This window comes from Chiloscyllium punctatum, chromosome 4, assembly GCF_047496795.1.
Source record: "Chiloscyllium punctatum isolate Juve2018m chromosome 4, sChiPun1.3, whole genome shotgun sequence".
Lineage (NCBI taxonomy): Eukaryota > Metazoa > Chordata > Chondrichthyes > Orectolobiformes > Hemiscylliidae > Chiloscyllium > Chiloscyllium punctatum.
The window spans coordinates 66,345,460-66,366,515 of record NC_092742.1 but is presented as its reverse complement, the minus strand read 5'-3'; the positions used below and the strand labels follow the sequence as shown (position 1 = coordinate 66,366,515).

Here is a 21,056-nt window from a genome sequence, read left to right as displayed (position 1 = left end):
CTTTCACCAATACTCAGCTTGTAGGGAAAGTAAGTTTTTTTCTGCTGTTGTGGGGGGGTGGGGTGGCAAACATTTTCACATTCTTGATACATATTACACAGTTAGACAAATTCTTGGTATTTTCCTCAGTTTCCAGTGGGTTGTCCCAAGCTCATACTCTTAATTTTGCAAATCTCAGAAATGTCACAAATAGCTGTTTAAAGTTTTCTCTTATGACTTACTTATGACAGCAGATAGCTACAGCATGATGAATATAAGCATTTTCTGGTTCTTCTGCATTTGCTGCTTTAAAGTCCTGCAAGTGAAAAGCACAAATTCATTAACGTTGATGCCAACTGACTGAATACAATCCAGAAATAAAGGATAATTCCTCAGTAAAATGAGCTGTTGGGCTGTCTGTTGCTTTCATTGGACAAAATGATAGACTTGTTTATATTTGTTCATCTAATTACAAATACCTTGGGATAACTGACAACAATATAAAAATATTGTCATGAACTTCGTCAGGACTGAAAATTGGAATTTCCAATAATGAACTTACAGGATTCCTTCAATAAGATATAAAGTTTTACAAAACAAATAAATTAAAATCAAAGCAACTAAACATTACTCAACTAATGTGCTAAACTACATAAAATAACCAAGTATTGTCTTGATGTGATCACACTTATTTATACATTGAAACACTATCCTTTTTGTTACACGCACGCACATGCACACACACCTCGGACACTGAGGCGCACTCTATATTGGCCTTCAGTCCCATTTAAATTAAATCATTGAACTGCAAGGCTCAGCCAGCTTGTGATATAAAAGGATATTAATTTCCAACAGCAGTCTGAGATAGGTCTGGAGAAGCCATTGAGGGAGGGGAAATTGAGAGGGATGAGGTAAATCAGAAGTGCAGAATCATACCTTTACTCATAAAGGGACATGAAAGGAAGCAAGTGACAGCTGGAAGTGTTCTCAGGAACTTGGTATTGACTCTTTCCCTTCCCAGCTATTTCATTCCAACTTGGGTATGAACTCTCTCAAAGCAGCAGCGAGTCTGCAGCTTACCCAAAATGACACCAAAGCCGTGATTCGGGAAGACCAACCCAAAACAAGCACCCACCATTTTCATTGGTGTGAGGGGCATGGGAGAAAAAAAAGGGTGGGTTGTAATTTGCACACACCTGTTGACAGAAATAACTACATATAAGAGTCCTTAGGAGACAAAGATCAAAGAACATTACAGCACAGGAACAGGGCCTTCGGTCCTCCAAGCCTGTGCCAATCCATATCCTCTATCTAAATCTATCATCTATTTTCTAAGAATCTGTATCCAGTTGCTCCCTGCCCATTCATGTACCTGTCCAGATACATCTTAAATGATGCTATCGTTCCCACCCCTACCACCTCCACTGGCAACGCAATCCATGCACCTACCATCCTCTGCGTGAAGAGCGTTCCACATGTATCTCCCCTAAACTTTTCCCTTCTCACTTTGAACTTACGATCCCTAGTAATTGAGTCCTCTACTCTGGAAAAAGGTTTCTTGCTATCCACCCTGTCTACACCTCTCATGATTTTGTAGGCCTCAATCAGGTCACCCCTCAACTTCCTTCTTTTCAATGAAACAATCCTAATCTACTCAACCTCCCCTCATAGCTACCACCCTCCATATCAGGCGACATCCTGGTGAACCTCCTCTGCACCCTCTCCAAAGCATACACATCCTTTTAGCATCGTGGCGACCAGAACTGTATGCAGTATTCCAAATGTGGCCAAACCAAAGTCTTATACAACTGTAACACGAACTGCTAACTCTCTTATGTTAGCTTCTGTTGTGTTAATCATGTTAGATTCAAAAAGATCACCCCTCCTTTTTCCATAGATGCTGCCAGATCTGCAGCAATCACAGTGTTTTGCTTTTGTGCACATGTGAAAGTGCAGGTATCTCCAGTCAGATACAATTTTCACAAGCCGGATGTCCAAAACATGTCTTGTGGCTTTAAACTAAAGAAGATTTCAATTTACTGGAGTTCTTTGGAGAGGTAGAATACCTTTTGGAAGGGGCCCTCATAAGTCAGGACACTTTTGGGGGGAGGTGAAGTATCCTGTGCACTCATTACATGTAAATATGAACACATGAAAGCAATGTAAAAATTTGAAATCTGTCAAGTTGTCAAGGCATTTAAATTACTTAGTGTTTAAAATAAAAGAAACCAGCTGCCTTAAAATTAAAGCAAATGTGATTGCTATTGTACTCCATTGACATAAGCTTGAAGACAAACCTAGGATTTGTACTGCTTTATTGATTTCACAACCTAGCGTCATGATGGGATGTGTGCATCTATGTTCTCTATTTGATTAAATGCACCAAGTAGTCAACAGTCTTCAATGTAGGGCTATGAATACAACGGTTTATTTTTTTAAAGAAAGAACTGATTATTACAAGCAGAATATATATAGGGATTGAGGATTTTAAAAAAAATCAATAAATGTTTTCCTTTAAACACTCAATTAATCAGTATACACTAACAACGTTAGGAACAAATTACTGCAGATGTTGGAATCTAGTGAAAACGACAAATGTTGGAGATCACAGCAGGTCAATAAGCATCCATGGAGAGACAGCAACTAACGTTTCAAGTCTAGATGACTCTTCATCAGAGCTGAAGTGAAGTATGGAAGGGACAGTGTTTATGCATGGCGGGGGTGGGGGGGGGGAACGTTATGGAGGTTGTCGGTGTAGAGTGCTAGTGGAGAAAAGATGTTGACAGCTCAGATTAAGTGATTAGCATGTGAGAATGACAAAACAATGGTATGTCTGCGGCCGAGATGAAAGGACAGGAACTGTTGGGGAGGACGTGATAACATGCTAAAACGAAGGGAAGAAATAGTTCACAATTTAAAGATGTTGAACTCAATATTAAGTCCAGAAAGCTGTAAAGTGCCTAATCTGAAGTTGAGATGTTGCTCCTCTAGTTTGCGCTGTAATTCACTGGCTGCAGCATGCCAAGGACAGACAATGTGGGCGTGCGACCAGGACACTGTGTTAAAATGGCTGGCTACAGTAAGGTCAGGGTCATGCTTGCACACAGACCAGAGGTGTTCCACAAAGCGATCACCAATCTGTGTTTGGTTTCTCCAATGTACAGTAGGCCAAATGGAGTGCAGTGAATACAATACACAAGACTGGAGGAGGTACAGGAGAAATGCTGCCTCACTTGGAAAGTCAGTTTAGGCCCTTAGATGGTGAGCAGGGAGGACATGAAGGGGCAGGTTTGTCACCTTTTGTGATTACATGGGGAGGTGCCGTGGGGAGACAGGCTGGTGTTGGTGGTGGTGAAATGGACTAGGGTGTCCCAGAGGGAACAATCCCTGCGAAACGCAAATGGGGGAGTGAGGGGAAGATGTGTTTCGTGGTGACATTCTGCTGGAGTTGTCTGAAATGGTGGAGAATGATCATTTTGAATGCGAAGGCTGGAGGACAAGGGGGACCCAATCACGCTGCTGTGAGTGATGATGGGAGGGACAGGTCAGATAGGGTTGAAGACCCTGTCAACCACAATGAGTGGGAAACCACGATTATGGACGAAGCAAGTAATGTCAACAATGCTGTTTTGGACATGGAAATTATAGTATAAATGCTCCACACTTCACCAGCTCTGATGAAGAGTCATCTAGACTTGAAATATTAGCTTGTTCTCTCTCCATGATTGCTAACTGACCCACTGTGATCTCCAGCATTTGTTGTTTTCAGTACACTAAAAACATTATTTAATTTCCTGTCAGCATGGGTCTTGTGGTCTGCCACAGTGGATAGGTGATTTGGTGTGGAGGATTTAAGTGCAAAGGATGGTAGGTGAGGAATTTGATTGGTCTGATAAAATATTTGAGCCGAACTACCATTAATTCCGCCGCCTTCGCCTCCGCACCTACTACTTCAACCAGGATTCTCGCCCACCCTCTGACGACCCCTTCTCCTGCCTCCAACACACCCCATCCACCTGGACACCCTGTGCTGGCCTCTTACCTGCCCTCGATCTCTTCATAGCCAACTGCCGCCGCGACATTAACCGCCTCAATCTCTCCACCCCTCTCACCCACTCCAACCTCTCACCCTTGGAACATGCAGCCCTCCACTCCCTCTGTTCCAACCCCAACCTCAGTAACAAACCGGCAGACAAGGGAGGCGCGGTAGTAGTTTGGCGCACCGACCTTTACACCGCTGAGGCTAAACGCCAGCTCGCAGACACCTCCTCCTACTGTCCCGTTGACCATGACCCCACTTCCCACTACCAAACCATCATCTCCCAGACCATCCAGAACCTCATCACCTCAGGGGATCTCCCATCCACCGCCTCCAACCTCATAGTCCCACAACCCCGCACCGCCCATTTCTACCTCCTGCCCAAAATCCACAAACCTGACTGCCCTAGCCAACCCATTGTCTCAGCCTGCTCCTGCCCCACCGAACTCATCTCTGCATACCTCAACACGGTCCTGTCCCCCTTAGTCCAAGAACTCCCCACCTACATTCGGGACACCACCCATGCCCTCCACCTCCTCCATGATTCTCGCTTCCCCAGTCCCCAATGCCTTATCTCCACCGTGGACATCCAGTCCCTGTAAACCTCCATCACCCATCACAAAGGACTCAAAGCCCTCCGCTTCTTCCTTTCCAGCCATACCAACCAGTACCCTTCCACTGACACCCTCCTTCAACTGACTGAACTGGTCCTCACCCTGAACAACTTCTCTTTCCAATCCTCCCACTTCCTCCAAACCAAACGAGTAGCCATGGGCACCTGCATAGGCCCCAGCTATGCCTGCCTCTTCGTAGGATATGTGGAACAGTCTATCTTCCGTAGCTACACTGGCACCACCCCCCACCTTTTCCTCCGCTACATCGATGACTATATCGGCGCTGCCTCGTGCTCCCACGAGGAGGTTGAACAGCTCATCCACTTTACCAACACCTTCCACCCCGACCTCAAATTTACCTGGACTGTCTCAGACTCCCCCCTCCTCTTCCTAGACCTCTCCATTTCTATCTCGGGCAATCGAATCAACACGGACATTTATTATAAACCGACCGACTCCCACAGCTACCTAGACTACACATCCTCCCACCCTGCCCCCTGTAAAAACGCCATCCCATATTCCCAATTCCTTCGTCTCCGCCGCATCTGCTCCCAGGAGGACCAGTTCCAATACTGTAAACCCAGATGGCCTCCTTCTTCAAAGACCGCAATTTCCCCCCAGACATGGTCGACGATGCCCTCCACCGCATCTTCTCCACTTCCCGCTCCTCTGCCCTTGAGCCCCACCCCTCCAATCGCCACCAGGACAGAACCCCACTGGTCCTCACCTACCACCCCACCAACCTCCATATACACCATATCATCCTCTGTCATTTCCGCCACCTCAAAATGGACCCCATCACCAGGGATATATTTCACTCCCCTCCCCTATCAGCGTTCCGAAAAGACCACTCCCACCGTGACTCCCTCGTCAGGTTGACACCCCCCACCAACCCAATCTCCACTCCCGGCACCTTCCCCTGCAACCGCAAGAAATGCAAAACTTGCACCCACATCTCCCCCCTTACTTCCCTCCAAGGCCCCAAGGGATCCTTTCATATCCACCACAAATTCACCCACACCTCCACACACATCATTTGTTGCATCCGCTGCACCCGATGTGGCCTCCTCTATAATGGGGAGACAGGCCGCCTACTTGCAGAACCTCTGGGACACCCGGACCAACCAACTCAACCACCCCGTGGCTCAACACTTCAACTCCCCCTCCCACTCCACCAAGGACATGCAGGTCCTTGGACTCCTCCATCGCCAGAACATAGCAACACGATGGCTGGAGGAAGAGCGCCTCATCTTCCGCCTAGGAACCCTCCAACCACAAGGGATGAACTCAGATTTCTCCAGTTTCCTCATTTCCCCTCCCCCACCTTGTCTCAGTCCCAAACCTTGAACTCAGCACCACCTTCCTAACCTGCAATCTTCTTCCTGACCTCTCTGCCCCCACCCCCACTCCGGCCTATCACCCTCACCTTAACCTCCTTCCACCTATCGCATTTCCAACTAGTCCCTCCCCCTAGTCCCTCCTCCCTACCTTTTATCTTAGCCTGCTAGACACACTTTCCTCATTCCTGAAGAAGGGCTCATGCCCGAAATGTTGATTCTCCTGCTCCTTGGATGCTGCCTGACCTGCTGCGCTTTTCCAGCAACTCATTTTCAGCTCTGATCTCCATCATCTGCAGTCCTCACTTTCTCCTACCATTAATATCTTCCCTCCACCCCAAGCACCAAAAACCTGATTATGTGGGGTCCTTTCCACTGATTTGGGTTTGTGGGTCTGCACCCCTGAGTGAAATTTCAGGCCCTGTGGTGCAGGTGACTTTCAGCAAGTTACTTCAGGGTCACTGACTAAGCCGCACGCAGACCTGATTACGTTGAATACAACAACTGATAGAAGCTTGCAATGTGCATGTTGCATTCAACTACAAATTGATTTTAAAAGAGGTTCTGAAATCTAGCTATGTAGAAAATGTACCCCCTTTTTCAGATATAGTCCCTTCACTCTGCACCATGGCATACATCCATTATACAATGTTTAAAACATTAGAAGCTTAGGATTCAAGTTGCTGGGCCTATTTCTATGCATAATATAGTATAATAATTGCAGACTGGGTCTTCTAACTGAAAGATTTATTGATATCCTTAATGTTTTTCTTCATTGCATTGGAGAAATTAAAGTAAATTAAATGTTAAACATATTTGTCTGAATTTGGGGTTAAGAAGAATCATTGCTAAACGTTCACCTTTCAGGCGTGAACATGTGTTCACGCCTGTTGTGTTCGGGATAATCAGTATAATGCAGCCTAGACTGTGTTCCTGAACTAATTTGCTGGAGGTCACCTGCACTAAAAGGCCTGAAAAGTAGCTGAAGGTATAGGAACCCCTAGGGCAGAGTGACCATAGTGTGATAGAGTTCACCCTGCAGTTTGAGAGGGAGAGGTTGGAATTGGGTGCAACGCTATTACAATTCAGTAAAGGTAACTGCAATGACATGAGGGAGGAGCTGCCCAGAGTTGATTGGAAGGGTACCCTAGCAGGGAAGGCAGCGGAGCAGCAATGACAGGGATTTCTTGGGGCAATTCATACGACACATCAGAAATTCCTCCCAAGGAAGAAGATACATACTAAGGGAAGCATGAGGCAACTATGGTTGATAAGTGACGTCAGGGACAGCATAAAGGAATAGAAAAGGAAGACAATGTGATGAAGATCAGTAGGAAGCCAGAGCATTGGGAAGCTTTTAAAAATTACCAGAGGGTAACTAAAAAAGCAATAACAGGGAGAGGTTTCTAAACAGGGAGAGATATCTAAAAAGTAAGAAAGAGGCAAGGGTGAACATTGAACGATTGGAAAATGAGGTTGGAAAAGTAGTAATGGGGAACGAACAAATGGCGGAGGAACTGAAATTGATCATTTGCATCCATTTTCACTGTGGAAGACAGCAGTAGCATTCCAGAACTTCAAAAGTGTTCAGGGTCAGAGCTTAGTGTCTTGGCCAACATTAAGGTGAAGGTGCTGGGGAAGCTGAAAGGTCTGTAGGTAGATACATTACCCATACTGGATGGACTACACTCTGGAGTACTGAGGAGCTGAGATAGCTGAGGAGATTGTGGAGGCATTGATGGTGACCTTTCAGGAATCACTGGGATCTGGGACAGTTCCAAAGGACTGGAAAATGGCTACTGTAATACCTCTGTTCAAGAAGGGAAGAGGGCAGAAGACAGGAAACTATAGACTGGTTAGCCTGACTTCAATGGTTGGGAAGAGTTTAGAGTCTATTATTGGGATAGGAACGTGGAGTACTTGGAAGTGCAGAATAAAATAGACCTGAGTCAGCACAGCTTTGTCTAGGGAGGACATGTCTTAGCGAGTTTTGAGAAGATTTGTAGCTCAGGTTGAGGTTCTGGATGTAGGTTTGCTCGCTGAGCTGGAAGGTTCACTTCCAGACGTTTTGTCACCCTACGAGGTAACACCTTCAGTGAGCCTCCGGACAAAGCACTTTTCATGATTCCTGCTTTCTATTTATATGTTTGGGTTTCTTTGGGTTGGTGATGTCATTTCCTATGGTGATGTGATTTCCTATTCTTTTTCTCAGTGGTGGTAGATGGGGTCTAACTCGATGTGTTTGTTGATAGAGTTCCGATTGGAATGCCATGCTTCTAGGAATTCTCGTGTGTGTCTCTGTTTGGCTTGTCCTAGGATGGATGTGTTGTCTCAGTTGAAGTGGTATCCTTCCTTATCTGTATGTAAGGATACTAGTGAGAGAAGGTCATGTCTTTTTGTGGCTAGTTGATGTTCATATATTCTGGTGGCTAGTTTTCTGCCTGTTTGTCCAGTGTATTGTTGTTACAGTTCTTGCACGATATTTTGTAAATAACATTAATTTTGCTCCTTGTCTTTATATGGTCTTTCAAGATCATTAGCTGCTGTTTTAGTGTGTTGGTGGGTTTGTGGGCTACCATGATGCCAAGGGGTCTGAGTAGTCTGGCAGTCATTTCCGAGATGTCTTTGATGTAGGAGAGAGTGGTTAGGGTTTCTGGACGTGTTTTGTCTGCTTGTTTGGGTTTGTTGCTGAGAAATCGGTGGATTGTGTTCACTGGGTACCCATTCTTTCTCTGCTTTGCGTAGTTCCTCTGTGATGCAGTGTGTGTTGGCTCATTGAAATAATGTTCTGATGCAGCTTTGTCTCTGGATATTGAGATGATTGCTTCTGTAGTTCAATATTTGGTCCGTATGTGTTCTTTTCTTGTAGACGCTGGTTTGAAGTTGCCCATTGGCTGTTCGTTCTACTGTGTCATCTAAGAATGGCAGTTTGTTGTTGTTTTCCTCCTCTTTAGTGGATTTTATGCCAGTAAGGGTATGCCACCAACACACTAAAACATCAGCTAATGATCTTGAAAGACCGTATACAGACAAGGAGCAAAACAAATGTCATTTACAAAATACCGTGCAAGAACTGTAACAAACAATACACTGGACAAACAGGCAGAAAACTAGCCACCGGGATACATGAACACCAACTAGCCACAAAACGACATGACCCTCTCTCACTACTATCCTTACATACAGACAAGGAAGGACACCACTTCGACTGGGACAACACATCCATCCTAGGACAAGCCAAACAGAGACAAGCATGATAATTCCTTGAAACATGGCATTCCAACCGAAACTCTATCAACAAACACATCGAGTTAGACCTCATCTACCACCCTCTGAGAAAAATAATTGGAAATGACATCACCACAGGAAATGACATAATCAACCCAAAGAAACACAACGATATAAATAGAAACCAGAAATCATGAACAGTGCTTTGCCTGGATGCCACTGAAGGTATTACCTAGTAGGGTGATGAAACGTCTGGAAATGAACCTTCCAGCTCAGCGAGCAAACCTATATCCAGGACATGCCTGACAAATCCTACTCAAATTCTTTGAGGAGGTAACAAGCTATTTAGTCAAAGGACAGCCAGTGGATTTATTTGGATCTTCAGAAGGCCTTTAACAAGGTACTATATGGGAGGTGTTTGAATAAGATAAGACCCCATGGTGTTAGGGGCAAGGTACTGGCATGGATAGAGGACTGGCAGAAGGCAAAAATTGGCAATAAAGGTGTTTTTCAGGATGGAGGCCGGTGACTAATGGAGTTTCGCAGGTCAGTATTGGAACCACAAATATTCATGTTATCGATTAACAAACTGAATGAAGGAACTGAGTGCTTTTGCTAAGTTTGAAAATGACACAAGCATAGATGGAGGTATAGGTTATGTTGAGGAAGTAGGGAGACAGCAGAAAGACTTGGACAGGCTAGCAGACTGGGTGGATGAATACAATGTGGGAAAGAACAGAGAACAAAGAAAATTACAACGTAAGGTTATGCACTAGATAGGAAGAAAAGAGGTGTAAACTATTTTCAAAATGGCAACATGCTTCAGAAATCTGAAGCACAAAGGGACTTGGGAATCCTAGTTTAGGATTCACTTAAAGTTAATATACAGGTTTATTTGGCAGTTTGGAAGACAAATGCAATTTTAGCATTCATTTCAAAAGGGCTAGAATACAAGAGCAGATATGTGCTACTGAGGCTGAACTCATTGTCACTGAGAGAGGTGGAGGGGAAGCCATTGAGTGCACTTCGGACAAAGATAGGTTCTTGATTGATTGGTAGGGGGGATCAAGAGTTATGGGGAGAAGGCAGGAGAATGGGCTTGAGAAACAAATCAGCAATGATCAAATGCTGGATTAGGTTTGATGAGCTGAATAGCCTAATTTTGCTCCTATATTTTATGGTCTTTTAATTTTCACTCCTGCGTCAGGAGTGTAGACCTACAAACCCAACTTGGGAGAAGGGACCCCAGATAATCAGTCATATTTTTGATACTGGGGCTGGGGGGCTAATGTCAATGGAGGTCAGGCTTTGGAGACAGTTCAGAGTCAGCCTTTGGGGCTGCCAAATGTGGAGGAGTGCCATGAGAGTAGGAATTCCGCAAACTCTATCCATTTAGCCCTCAGCCCCTCAACCCCCATGCTTCCTATACCCCAATTATGCCAATCCATAGCCCCTCATGCCCTCCATTCCAACCTCTGGTCTCTATACCAACCACCATAGCCCTCATACCCTCCATTATCAGCAATCATCATAATTATCAGGTTCCCTACAAATTGAGTATGATCTGCTCGAAGTGCCAGAGCTGATGTATTATGTTTTTTTGCCTTCACATGGCTAAAATTCAAAGTCACCATTTGGAAACTGCACAAATACGTTCTGCCAATCTCCAAAAGTGCACCAAAAGTTTATCATTCTTTTCTTGCTGGAAGCCCTTTGTCATGTTTGTTCTGCTGACCTTTAGTGCATTCTGGTGGTCGTCCATCTTCAAATATAACAGACCACGATTAACGAGCACCTTCAAAGTTAACCTTTTGTCACTGCCAAGGAGCAGAACTATTCCATAGTCTTTCAATGCCTGAAAAAAGTTACAGAATATGTAAATTGAACAATAAATTTGATTTGAAAACATGATAAACCTAGTTGCATATGGCTTTTTTTAAAAACTCTTAAATCCATCTGTTTGCAGGATATAAGGCATCAATATGATACTGAAGAAGAATAGGAAGCCACGTGGAAATGGAAGGATAGCACTCCTTATCAAAGATGGTATTGATGCGAAACTTAGAGCTGATTTTGGCTCAGGATATCAGGATGAAGAATCAGGTCGGATGGAGATGAGAAACAGTAGGGGGAAAATGTCACTTATGGGAGTGATCTCCAGGCGTCCAAACAGTAACCACAATGTAGCAAGAAACACAGAAGCTGACGTATTGGGTAATTGTGATTAAAAGCATGACAATGCCTGTGAGTGTCTACCCTGTCAAACACCCTGAGAATTAGATGCAGAGGACATGACAGCCTTCAATCCTTTGGCATATATTTTCTCCAGCGATAGAGGTTGTTCTTGATTTCTCCCTCCCTTTCCTTCTTGATCATCAACTATTTTTCAGATAATTTGACATCTACTGTCCTGCAGTTCTCTTTGACAGTTTTCTGAAGTTATCTGGAGTGGCATCTTTAAAAGTTGACTGTTGACACTGAGGATTTTTAATAAGGTTTCCTGCAAAACATATCACTGGAATAACTGCTGGCTTGGAGAAAGTTCTTACTATTCTCTGATTAAAGGGAAGCCTGCAAAGAATCAGCTGAATTGGAGGGATACCTGTTAAAAACAAGCTGTCAAGCTTAGAATAAGCTGCCAATCTGATCTCTCAAATTTGATCTTTTGAAAAAAGTGACTGAAGAAACAGCTTACAATTGTAGTTTCTGAGCAAGTTATGTTTTCAAGACTTCAGAGACAACCATACCTAATCAATGAATTGACCACAAATTAGAACATCAAAGCCACAGGCATTAGAATATCTTATACTACCTTCTTTTGCCTTCAAGAATAAGCCATTTGTCACTTTGTTTTTTTTTTCAGAAAGCCCATTGCTGCAGAGAATCATGTCTGGTAGATATTTAGAGGGATAAGCATTTATAATTCATTAACTGATGTACTGTTAACCGGTGTTGCATCTTAATGATTACGTTCTGTTTTGATAATAAACCTGATGATTGCATTTACGAAGAAATACAATTGACCATTTTACTTAAAATTGAAATGGATAAAGTATTTCATTGGTTACCTGGGTAATCAGAATAAATATTTTATGTTGTGTCCCGTGGTGTTGTGGAACTAGGGCAATGGCGCACTCTTCCAGATTCAACCATAACATTCAACATGTCATTTGGTCAGTATAAATTCCTCTGTCTGCCTATTGATTTCAAAGTAAGCCAGGATGTATTGCAGCAGAAAGTAGCTGAGGAACACACAGGATATAAAGGAGCAGCAAAACAAATTGGTAATATTCAGATCTCTGGTGTAGATGTAAAAGACCATGACGACCTATCTATACAAAGTCATGGAGAGAGAGAGCACAGTTTGTCATCACAGGAGAACATAAGACAAAAGGTCTAAGATCTTCACCCAAAGCACCACTAAAATGGACTTAAGTCAGAGATGAGACCAACAAAAATGAAGAATCATAGATGTTCTTTCAGTAAGCTAGGGATGACCTGAATAGATAGAGCAAACAAAGTGACAGTATTGTTCTAACAGCGAAGACAGCTGAACTGGAAGGTAGTGTTCTGCTGGCCAGATCCAGAGTCACTACTCAAAACAATGCAGCTAAATGTTCCCCACAAGATACATGGGAAAGTCCTATGGGAATGACCAGTATGAGCTCAGAAGCAGATCAGTGCACTGGATAGGTACTGCAAACACTTTGAAAGATGATGGGTAGAGTTGTCCAGTCACCGCATAGTAAGGAAAATGGTAGATGGGTTAACTTAACCTGGTAAGAGGCTAAAAGCAGATTTTTGATGTTGAGATAAACTTCTGTTTCTCCCCTTTCAGATAGTAGATTGAGTATGTTGTCAATCAGGTGGGAGGCCAATCTGCATGCATTTACATTTAATTAATGTCACAACATGTCAAAATTAACTTTGCTTTCCCAATTAGCTTTCCCCAATCAAGAGTATGACCTTATCACCATATTTCCAGAGGGACAGAGGTTTATAGAACACTTACAAAATGTTGACAAATAAAGGAAGACTGAAATCCCACTGTATTGCCATCTGAAAAAATGTAGATCATCTTGCTCTTTATAACAATGACCTTTTTTAAAATCACATTCCACTCAGCCTCAGCCTCAGCCTCAGAATTTACAATGTGTTTGTTCCATTATACCTTTTGAAGATCATTCATCTTCTGGTAGCAGACAGCTCTGTTAAAATAGCCCAAGGTGCAGGTCTCATTCAAGTTTATTGCTTCAGTTAGATCTGCAATCGCTAAATGATATGCCTGCAAAGGAAAAGATTCTCAATAACGTTTCAGTAAAATACAAGATAACTTACTTATGATTTCTAGAAAGTACAGAGAAACAACATGAAGTATCACATATGTATCAAAACTGCTTAGTACAATAACATTCAACTGCCCCAACATATACAACAAACTTAACTTCTGGCAATAATATAAAAGTAATTTGATCACTCAAACGTGGCAGTAAATATTTGGTCTGGGTCATGATTGGAACTAGGTCAACCAGATGGATGCCATAAAATATGAGTTCCCTGATTGGAACTGTTAACTTGGTCCAATCAGGGAGCCCTGGCTGACAGATATAAACAGGAGTGTTCCCTTCACTGTTTGATCACGCAGCGTTGCCCTTTGATGTGAAGGGCACTGCTTGTCATTGGCCACTTGGGTGTTTCTTTTCTTCCTGCTGGTGGAAACTGAATAAAGATTCATATACCTTGTGTTTTTCACTGTGTCTCACACCTGCACACACACAACATGGGTGCTGGGGAAAATAAGCCTAACTGCGGTAGTGTGGGGGAAAGAAAAAAAAAAGAACAGGAGTATCAGACATCCTGTTCACTCTGAGAGCTGGCTATGAGGGAGCTGGATTAGTGGTGAAGGACTCTCCATTTCATAGAAAAATATAAACAGGAGTGTTCCCTTTACTGTTTGATCATGCAGCATTGCCCTTTGATGTGAAGAGCACTGCTTGTCACTGGTCACTTGGGTGTTTCTTTTCTTCCTGGAAATTAAATAATGATTCTTACATCTTCTATTTTTCATTGTGTCTCACACCTGCACAGACTCAATATGGGTGCTGGGGAAAAATAAGCACTACCACAATTAGGCGGTAGTGTGGGGGTAAAGAAAGAAACAAACAAAAAGAAAAAAAAAGAAAAAAATAACAAATAAACAGGAGTGTTTACACCTTGTGTCTTTCACTGTGTCTCACCCACAACATAGGTGCAGGGGAGAAATAAGCACTACCGCAGATGGGCGCAGTGTGGGGGTTTTATAGAAATAAAAAAAAGTGTCAGAAGTTCGGGAAAAAAATCATACACAGGAGGGTTAGACATCCTACTCACTCTGAGAGAACTGGATCAGTGTCAAAGTCTCTCCATGTGTAAGAGTCATTGCGTGATGGGATACCAGCCTCTGTGGAGTTATTTCAGTGATTACAAGAGAAACGGTGTATTGGGATGGCATGGTGGCTCAGTGGTTAGCACTGCTGCCTCACAACACCAGGGTCCCAGGTTCAATCCCGGCCTCGGGTGACTGTCTGTGTGGAGTTTGCACATTCTCCCTGTGTCTGCGTGGGTTTCCATCAGGTGCTGCGGTTTCCTCCCACTGTACAAAGATGTGCAGGCTAGGTGAATTGGGTGTGCTAAATTGCCCATAGTGTTAGGTACACTAGTCAGAGGGAAATGGGTCCGGATGTGTTACTCTTCAGAGGGTCGGTGTGGACTGGTTGGGCCGAAGGGCCTGTTTCCACACTGTAGGTAATCTAATCTAATCATAAAGCATACTCCTAAAGAAATTTGCTCACTACATTCATTTTTGAGTTCGGGTAAGCATCTGGCAACATGCTGTTACTTAGGAAGCTTGACTTAATCGATCCTGCCATTGAAGACTCGGCCCAGGATATGGAAAGACAATTGGGCAGATGAAAAGCAATGAGTAATTCGCCTGACAGCTTGTGAACCCACAGCTTTTTTGGTTATTTGGAGCCTAATTTTCCCAGAGGCATCAGATTACTAAGACTTTTCAAGAGTTGATAGACATAGTTAAGGAATATTATGACTCCAAACTGCCTCTAATTTTCAGATATGATTGGTTTTACCCGGCTATTTGGAACCAGGGGGATCCATATTAGCATCTTTGACTAGATTATGACGACTGGTAGAACCATGTGACTTTGGTTTAACCCTTAATGAGATACTAAGAGACTGTTTGAGATGCGCAATTAATGATGTAACCATAAAAAAAGCACCTGTTGTTGAAGCCCAACTGGATTTCAAACTGGCATTAAAACTGGCTTTATCATTGGAAAATGTGACAAGTTGAGCATATGAGTTGCAGGGTATTCTGATGGAAGTGGATATTCTTGCCAGTCTGTCTGAACTTGGAGAATACAACTTGAATAAAGGCAATTACATAGCCTCACTCAAGACATATCCTGAACAGAGGGACTCTAGGACAGCCATTAGCAAAACCACAAAGCAAAGCAAAGCCTCAACCAAACAGTTAAAAGTTTCTTCAGGACTCAGGCTGCAAACCATTGTAGTTGCTGTGGGTATGCAGACTCAAGACAGCAAAAGAGTCCCACCAGACCTAAATTGAGTAAGAGAACTCATAGGGAGAGTGCACACCATGCATCTGGTTTGGAAAAGTTATATTGTTTGGCAACATCCAAATCAGAACCAATCAAAATAAACATCTGGTTAAATGGTCACCTGGTTCTAATGCAGGTCAATAGAGGCTGGCTGTTTCAGGGATGACAGAACCAGTCTTTACCAAAATTTGCTATGGACTCCAGCAATTAAGTTTGTACAAGACCTCAGCTAGACTGAGATCCTATACCAGGGAACCTTTACAGATTAAGGGTACATCTGTGATTACAGTTTCTTGTGCGAAGCAGCTGGTTTAGCCACCTCTGATTGTGGTAAAAGGCTCGGCCCAAGCTAGATGGAGCAAAATTGGTTGAGGAAGATTCACCTTGATTGGCTAAACAATTTTTGATGAGAAAATGGCTGCCTGAGTGAAATCCTAATTAAATACCCCAATGTTTCTCAGGAAGGTCTAGGGACTAACAAAGGAGCACTAAGGCAATTTGAACATAGTCCTTAAATGTTTCTACCAGGTGAATGTATGCCTTAGAAGGGAAAAATGTGTGTTCCATGCACCCCAAGTGACCTACTTGGGCTACAGAATTAACAAGACCAGGTTACACCCACTGGAAGAAAAAGTGAGTGCGATCAAGGTGTCCCAGTTCCCATGTTTGTACTAGAGTTTAGGTCTTTTCTTAAGTTGGTGAATTATTACAGAAAGTTCATACAAAACCTGGCCTCCATCATGGCATCTTTGCATCATCTCTTAAAAGAAGTGTCACCCTTGGAAATGGTGGTGTAGCCAAACCATAGCTTTAAGGAAAGTGAAGAAACAAGTATTATTCTCTAAAGCGATGGCACACTGTGATCCCATGCGAAATCTGGTATTGACATGCCATGTCTCCCAGTACAGTATCAGGGTAATATTAACTCATAGGTAGTCCAATGGAGAGGAATGCCCAATGATGTATGCATCCAGGACTTTGGCTAATGCAAAGTGTAAATACACCCAGATAGAGAAGGAAGGTTTGGCAACCATATTTCAAGTCAGAAAGTTCCACCAATACCAATACTGATGTAAATTTGGAGTAATAACAGACAACAGACTTCTGCTAGGTCTACGTAAAGAGGACAAGGCAGTGTCACCACATTTAGCAGTGGCCTCTAATACGAAGTGTGTACGATTACAAGTTGGGACACCATCCAGGAGGCCAGGAAGCTAATGCTGATACCTTAATCCCCATCCTGCTGACAGATACACCACTGGAAAAGTCCATAATGATTTTAAACTTTCTCATCCCTCTTCCAGTCACAGCTGGCAATATTAGACTTGGATACAGAAAAAGCCGGTCCTGGCAAAACTGAAATGTTTTTGGTGATGGGAGAAACCAAAGGGCCATCACAACGAGAATTGAAACCTTTCTGGATCCAGAGAGATCAGATCACAGTAGAGGATGGCATATTATTATGGAGAGCAAGAGTGATTGTCCCGAGCAAATGTCACCATCAGATACAGACTGAACTCCACCAGGGCCACCCATGGGTTTCCAAATTGAAGCCATTGGTGAGAAGCAACGTCTGGTGGCGAGGATTGGATGCAAATGTAGCTGCATTGGTGTGGCAGTGCCCAGAGTGCCAACAGGACAAAACACACTGCCAGCAGCTCCCCCACATTCATGGGAATGACTGGGTAAATCCTGGACTCACTTAAGCATCGAATGTGCAAGTCATTTCATGGGCTCAATGTTATTAGTCATTGTGGATGTCCACTCAAAGTGGTTGGACATGCATAGAGACCATTTGTCAAACACAGGGACAAGAATTTAAAAAGAATGTGCATGTCTTTTGCAGTACACGGAGTCCCAAAGTGTTGGTCACAGATAACTGGCCATCGTTTACCCGCAGGAAATCTGAGTATTTCCTGATGTTGAATGGTATTCGTCATATATGGACAGCTCCATACTATCCATCATCCAATGGTCTGGCAGAAACCAGTCCAAACTTTGAAGGTAGGCTTAAAGAAACAGCCTACAGCTTCACTAGATACCAAACTGTCACAGTTCCTATTTGATTATGGGACCACCACTTGTGCAACCAAGGGAAAGCTCAAGCAGAGTTGCTAATTGGGAGAAGACTCTGTTCCAACTTAAATCTGATCTTTCTGGATTGGGGGGTAAGGCGAAATGGCATCAGGACCACCAATATCAGACACAAGATTCTGCTAAGCAACAGAGATGGTTTACTTCAGGGGATAAAGTTCAGTGTAGGAACCATGGAAATGACCCTGCGTAGGTAAGAGACATGATTGATATGAAGTCAGGTCCAGTGAGATATACAGTTCAGGTGGTGCGATGGTACTGAACAAGCACATGGATCATATTAAACCTGCAAACTCACAAATGGTGTGGGAGCAAAATGTGCTCTTCTCAACTTTTCAGTTGTTCCAGAACTTGCGAATTCTCCCTCCCTCTGTCAAGCATTGAGGATTCTTCGGAATCTGAGATGGACATGGAGGTTATCACCACCTCAATGCCTTTGCCACCTGAAGAGGGAAATGAGTTTCTACTGAGATGCTCCAGGTAGAAGAGGCGAGCTATATGTTGCCTGTATCAGAGGCATACTTGGAGGAACTTGACCCTCTGCTAAAACACCTCAGGAGGAGCTACAATCAGAAAAGGATCAGCCAATAGCCTTGGACTCAGAGCAGGGGAGGGATTGAGAATCAAACATGAGTTCCCTTACAGGGGCTGTTAATCTGGCTCAATCAGGGAGCTCTGGCTGACAGATATAAACAGGAGTGTCAGAAGTTTTGTTCACTCTGAGAGCTGGCTCTGAGGAAGTTGGATTAGTGTCAAGGACTCTCCACATGTCAATAAAGGATGACTTGGTGATGGGATACTGACCTCTGTGGAGCTATTTCAGTGTACTTGTTTAAAGTTCTGAAATGAACAATACTTACCAAAGAGTGTAACTGTAAAAACAACAATCCATTAGCACCAAAGCATTGTAACATTTTTACAATCGACTTATTCGCAAGAAGTTAAAATACTGCATGCTTATTATATAGCATATTATAATAATAATTATAACTAATAAGCCATGTGTTGTATTATGTACTTTCAAAAAAGTTAAATGGCATGTCAATGTGTGACATTCCACTATCAAGGTACCTGACTTTCCCTCAGTCTATCTGTCTATCTTTATTTCATTCATTCGGAGGAGTATTAACATCCTCAGCTAGATCAGAATTTACTGCCAGAAACTAATTGACCTGGAGAAGGTGTAGTGAGCTACCATCTTGGCATTACTAGAGTGTAGGAACACCCCCAATGCTATTAGGAAGAGAGTTTCCTTTATTTATACTTTGTAGCAGTTTGGTACAACTTAATGGCTTGTTGAGCCATTTCAATAATTTGAAGATAGCCATTGAATATGGTACAGAATGTGATTTCAAAGAAGCCAACTGTAGAAGGGCCTAAGGAACTGCCTCTACACCAATCAAATCCTTCCAAAAGATACTTCTGGACAAACCCAAGGAATATATCATTGATGTGCTTTTTGAAGAAGGATACAGGTTAGAAGCAATTGTAGCAGGGCAGCAACATTTGAAGGTGCATGACTCTGGAACAATTATTGCAGCTGTTAACAACAGGATCAATGCAACAAAATTTTGAAGAGACGTGGCTTGCGTCATCCATCAAGTCTGTGTCCAGCATTTCTTGACATACGCAAGTTATGTCCGACAAGGCAATTGGACTAAAATGTGTCAGAAACCAGAACACCTGGAGAAACCCAACGTACAATGCAATGCTCCATTGCAGTATGTCCAATGGGACAATGCCAAAGAGCTTCCAAAATTCCGTCAAGGACATACAAGTTTGCCACTGAAGTTCAAGAGTTAACTGCAATGATAACTTGGAGAAAGTGAGGACTGCAGATGTTGGAGATCAGAATGTGGTACTGGAAAAGCACTGCCAGTCAGGCAGCATCTGAAGAGCAGGAGAGTTGATACTTTGGGTTAAAGCCCTTCATCAGGAATGCCCAAAACATCGAAACTCCTGCTTCTTGGATGCTGCAAGACTGGCTGTGCTGTTCCAGCTCTACACTCTGGACTCTTCAATGATAGCTTACAGACCCCAGTCGGAGAGTACATATGGTGAACTTAGCACACTACCTGGCTGCTGTCAAAAACACTGGGGCTTTTACATCTATCCAAGCAATATACCCTAAAGGAATAGACAACATGCACTACATGCCAGGGTTGATATTAATGCCAATGTGACGGTCATCCTGTAAGCACCTCATGTGAGGAAACTGCACAAAACTGGTGCGATCCCATACAAAATAAGTTATCTTAAGTGACATCTTAAGTGCCAATATGGATCCTTGGGATCTTTCACATTGTTCAAGCAGATGGACCTCCCATCACTGCTCTACCAGTATGCATAGATCTACATATTATCATGACCCATAAGGCGACAAATCCACTAGTTGCAACATTGATCTCAAACATTTTTTTCATAACCATGCAGCATGGATTTAGTATGTTATATCAGATGATGACCAGTTGCAACAGCTCTGAAAAGTCATCATTGAGCCATTGCCTGAACACACCCTACAGCTCCGTGAGCCAGCACATTCATTCCGGTTATTCAGCATTCTCCAAGATTGTTTGGAGATTGCCTTTGTAATCTGCAAAGGAAAACAAGTTGTAGAGCAGTATAATGCCCATTGAATATTATAAAATGCTTCACAACAAACTGATTACATTTGAAATGTAACACTGTTGTTATGTACACAGACATACATTAACTTCAGTCATTGCAAAGTGCAATACAAATTTTATCTCAAAGATATTTTGTTTGTATAAATCTAATGACAAAACCAGCTGCCATGTGTGGTTTTAGTTTAACATCAATGAAAACTTATCAGAGATTTTTAACTTAAAATAGTGAGAAAATAGATCCAAAAGTTTGAAATTTTTAACTCATACAGGTTGTTCTACTATAACGTGACAATTGTCTTCCTCTGCAACCTCACGCTATGGAAAATCAGGCGATAGAAAACCACTATAGAAATTGTACTGTAGAAAACCGCTAATAGAAAATTACTATATCCGTTCAGGAGAACGTTTGTGTCATCCAAACAGCATCCACAACTCATCAATCACGTTATAGTCAACTTTGCTGATGAAATGCACGTTGTAGCAAAAACAATCTGTATTCAAGAAAACCCACTAAATGTGTT

At 42.9% G+C, this 21,056-nt stretch overlaps 1 protein-coding gene across 1 annotated transcript in view; it reads right to left on the bottom strand.

Moving 5' to 3' along the window:
• Window positions 1–21,056, bottom strand: part of ttc6 (tetratricopeptide repeat domain 6) — a 230,399-nt gene that overhangs the window by 41,883 nt on the left and 167,460 nt on the right. Inside the window, exons 24-26 of the mRNA XM_072567883.1 lie at window positions 13,369–13,482; window positions 10,933–11,052; window positions 222–295 (exon numbers count right to left, since the gene is read on the bottom strand). Coding sequence (XP_072423984.1) covers window positions 222–295; window positions 10,933–11,052; window positions 13,369–13,482 — 308 coding nt within the window. The remainder of the gene's footprint in view (window positions 1–221; window positions 296–10,932; window positions 11,053–13,368; window positions 13,483–21,056) is intronic.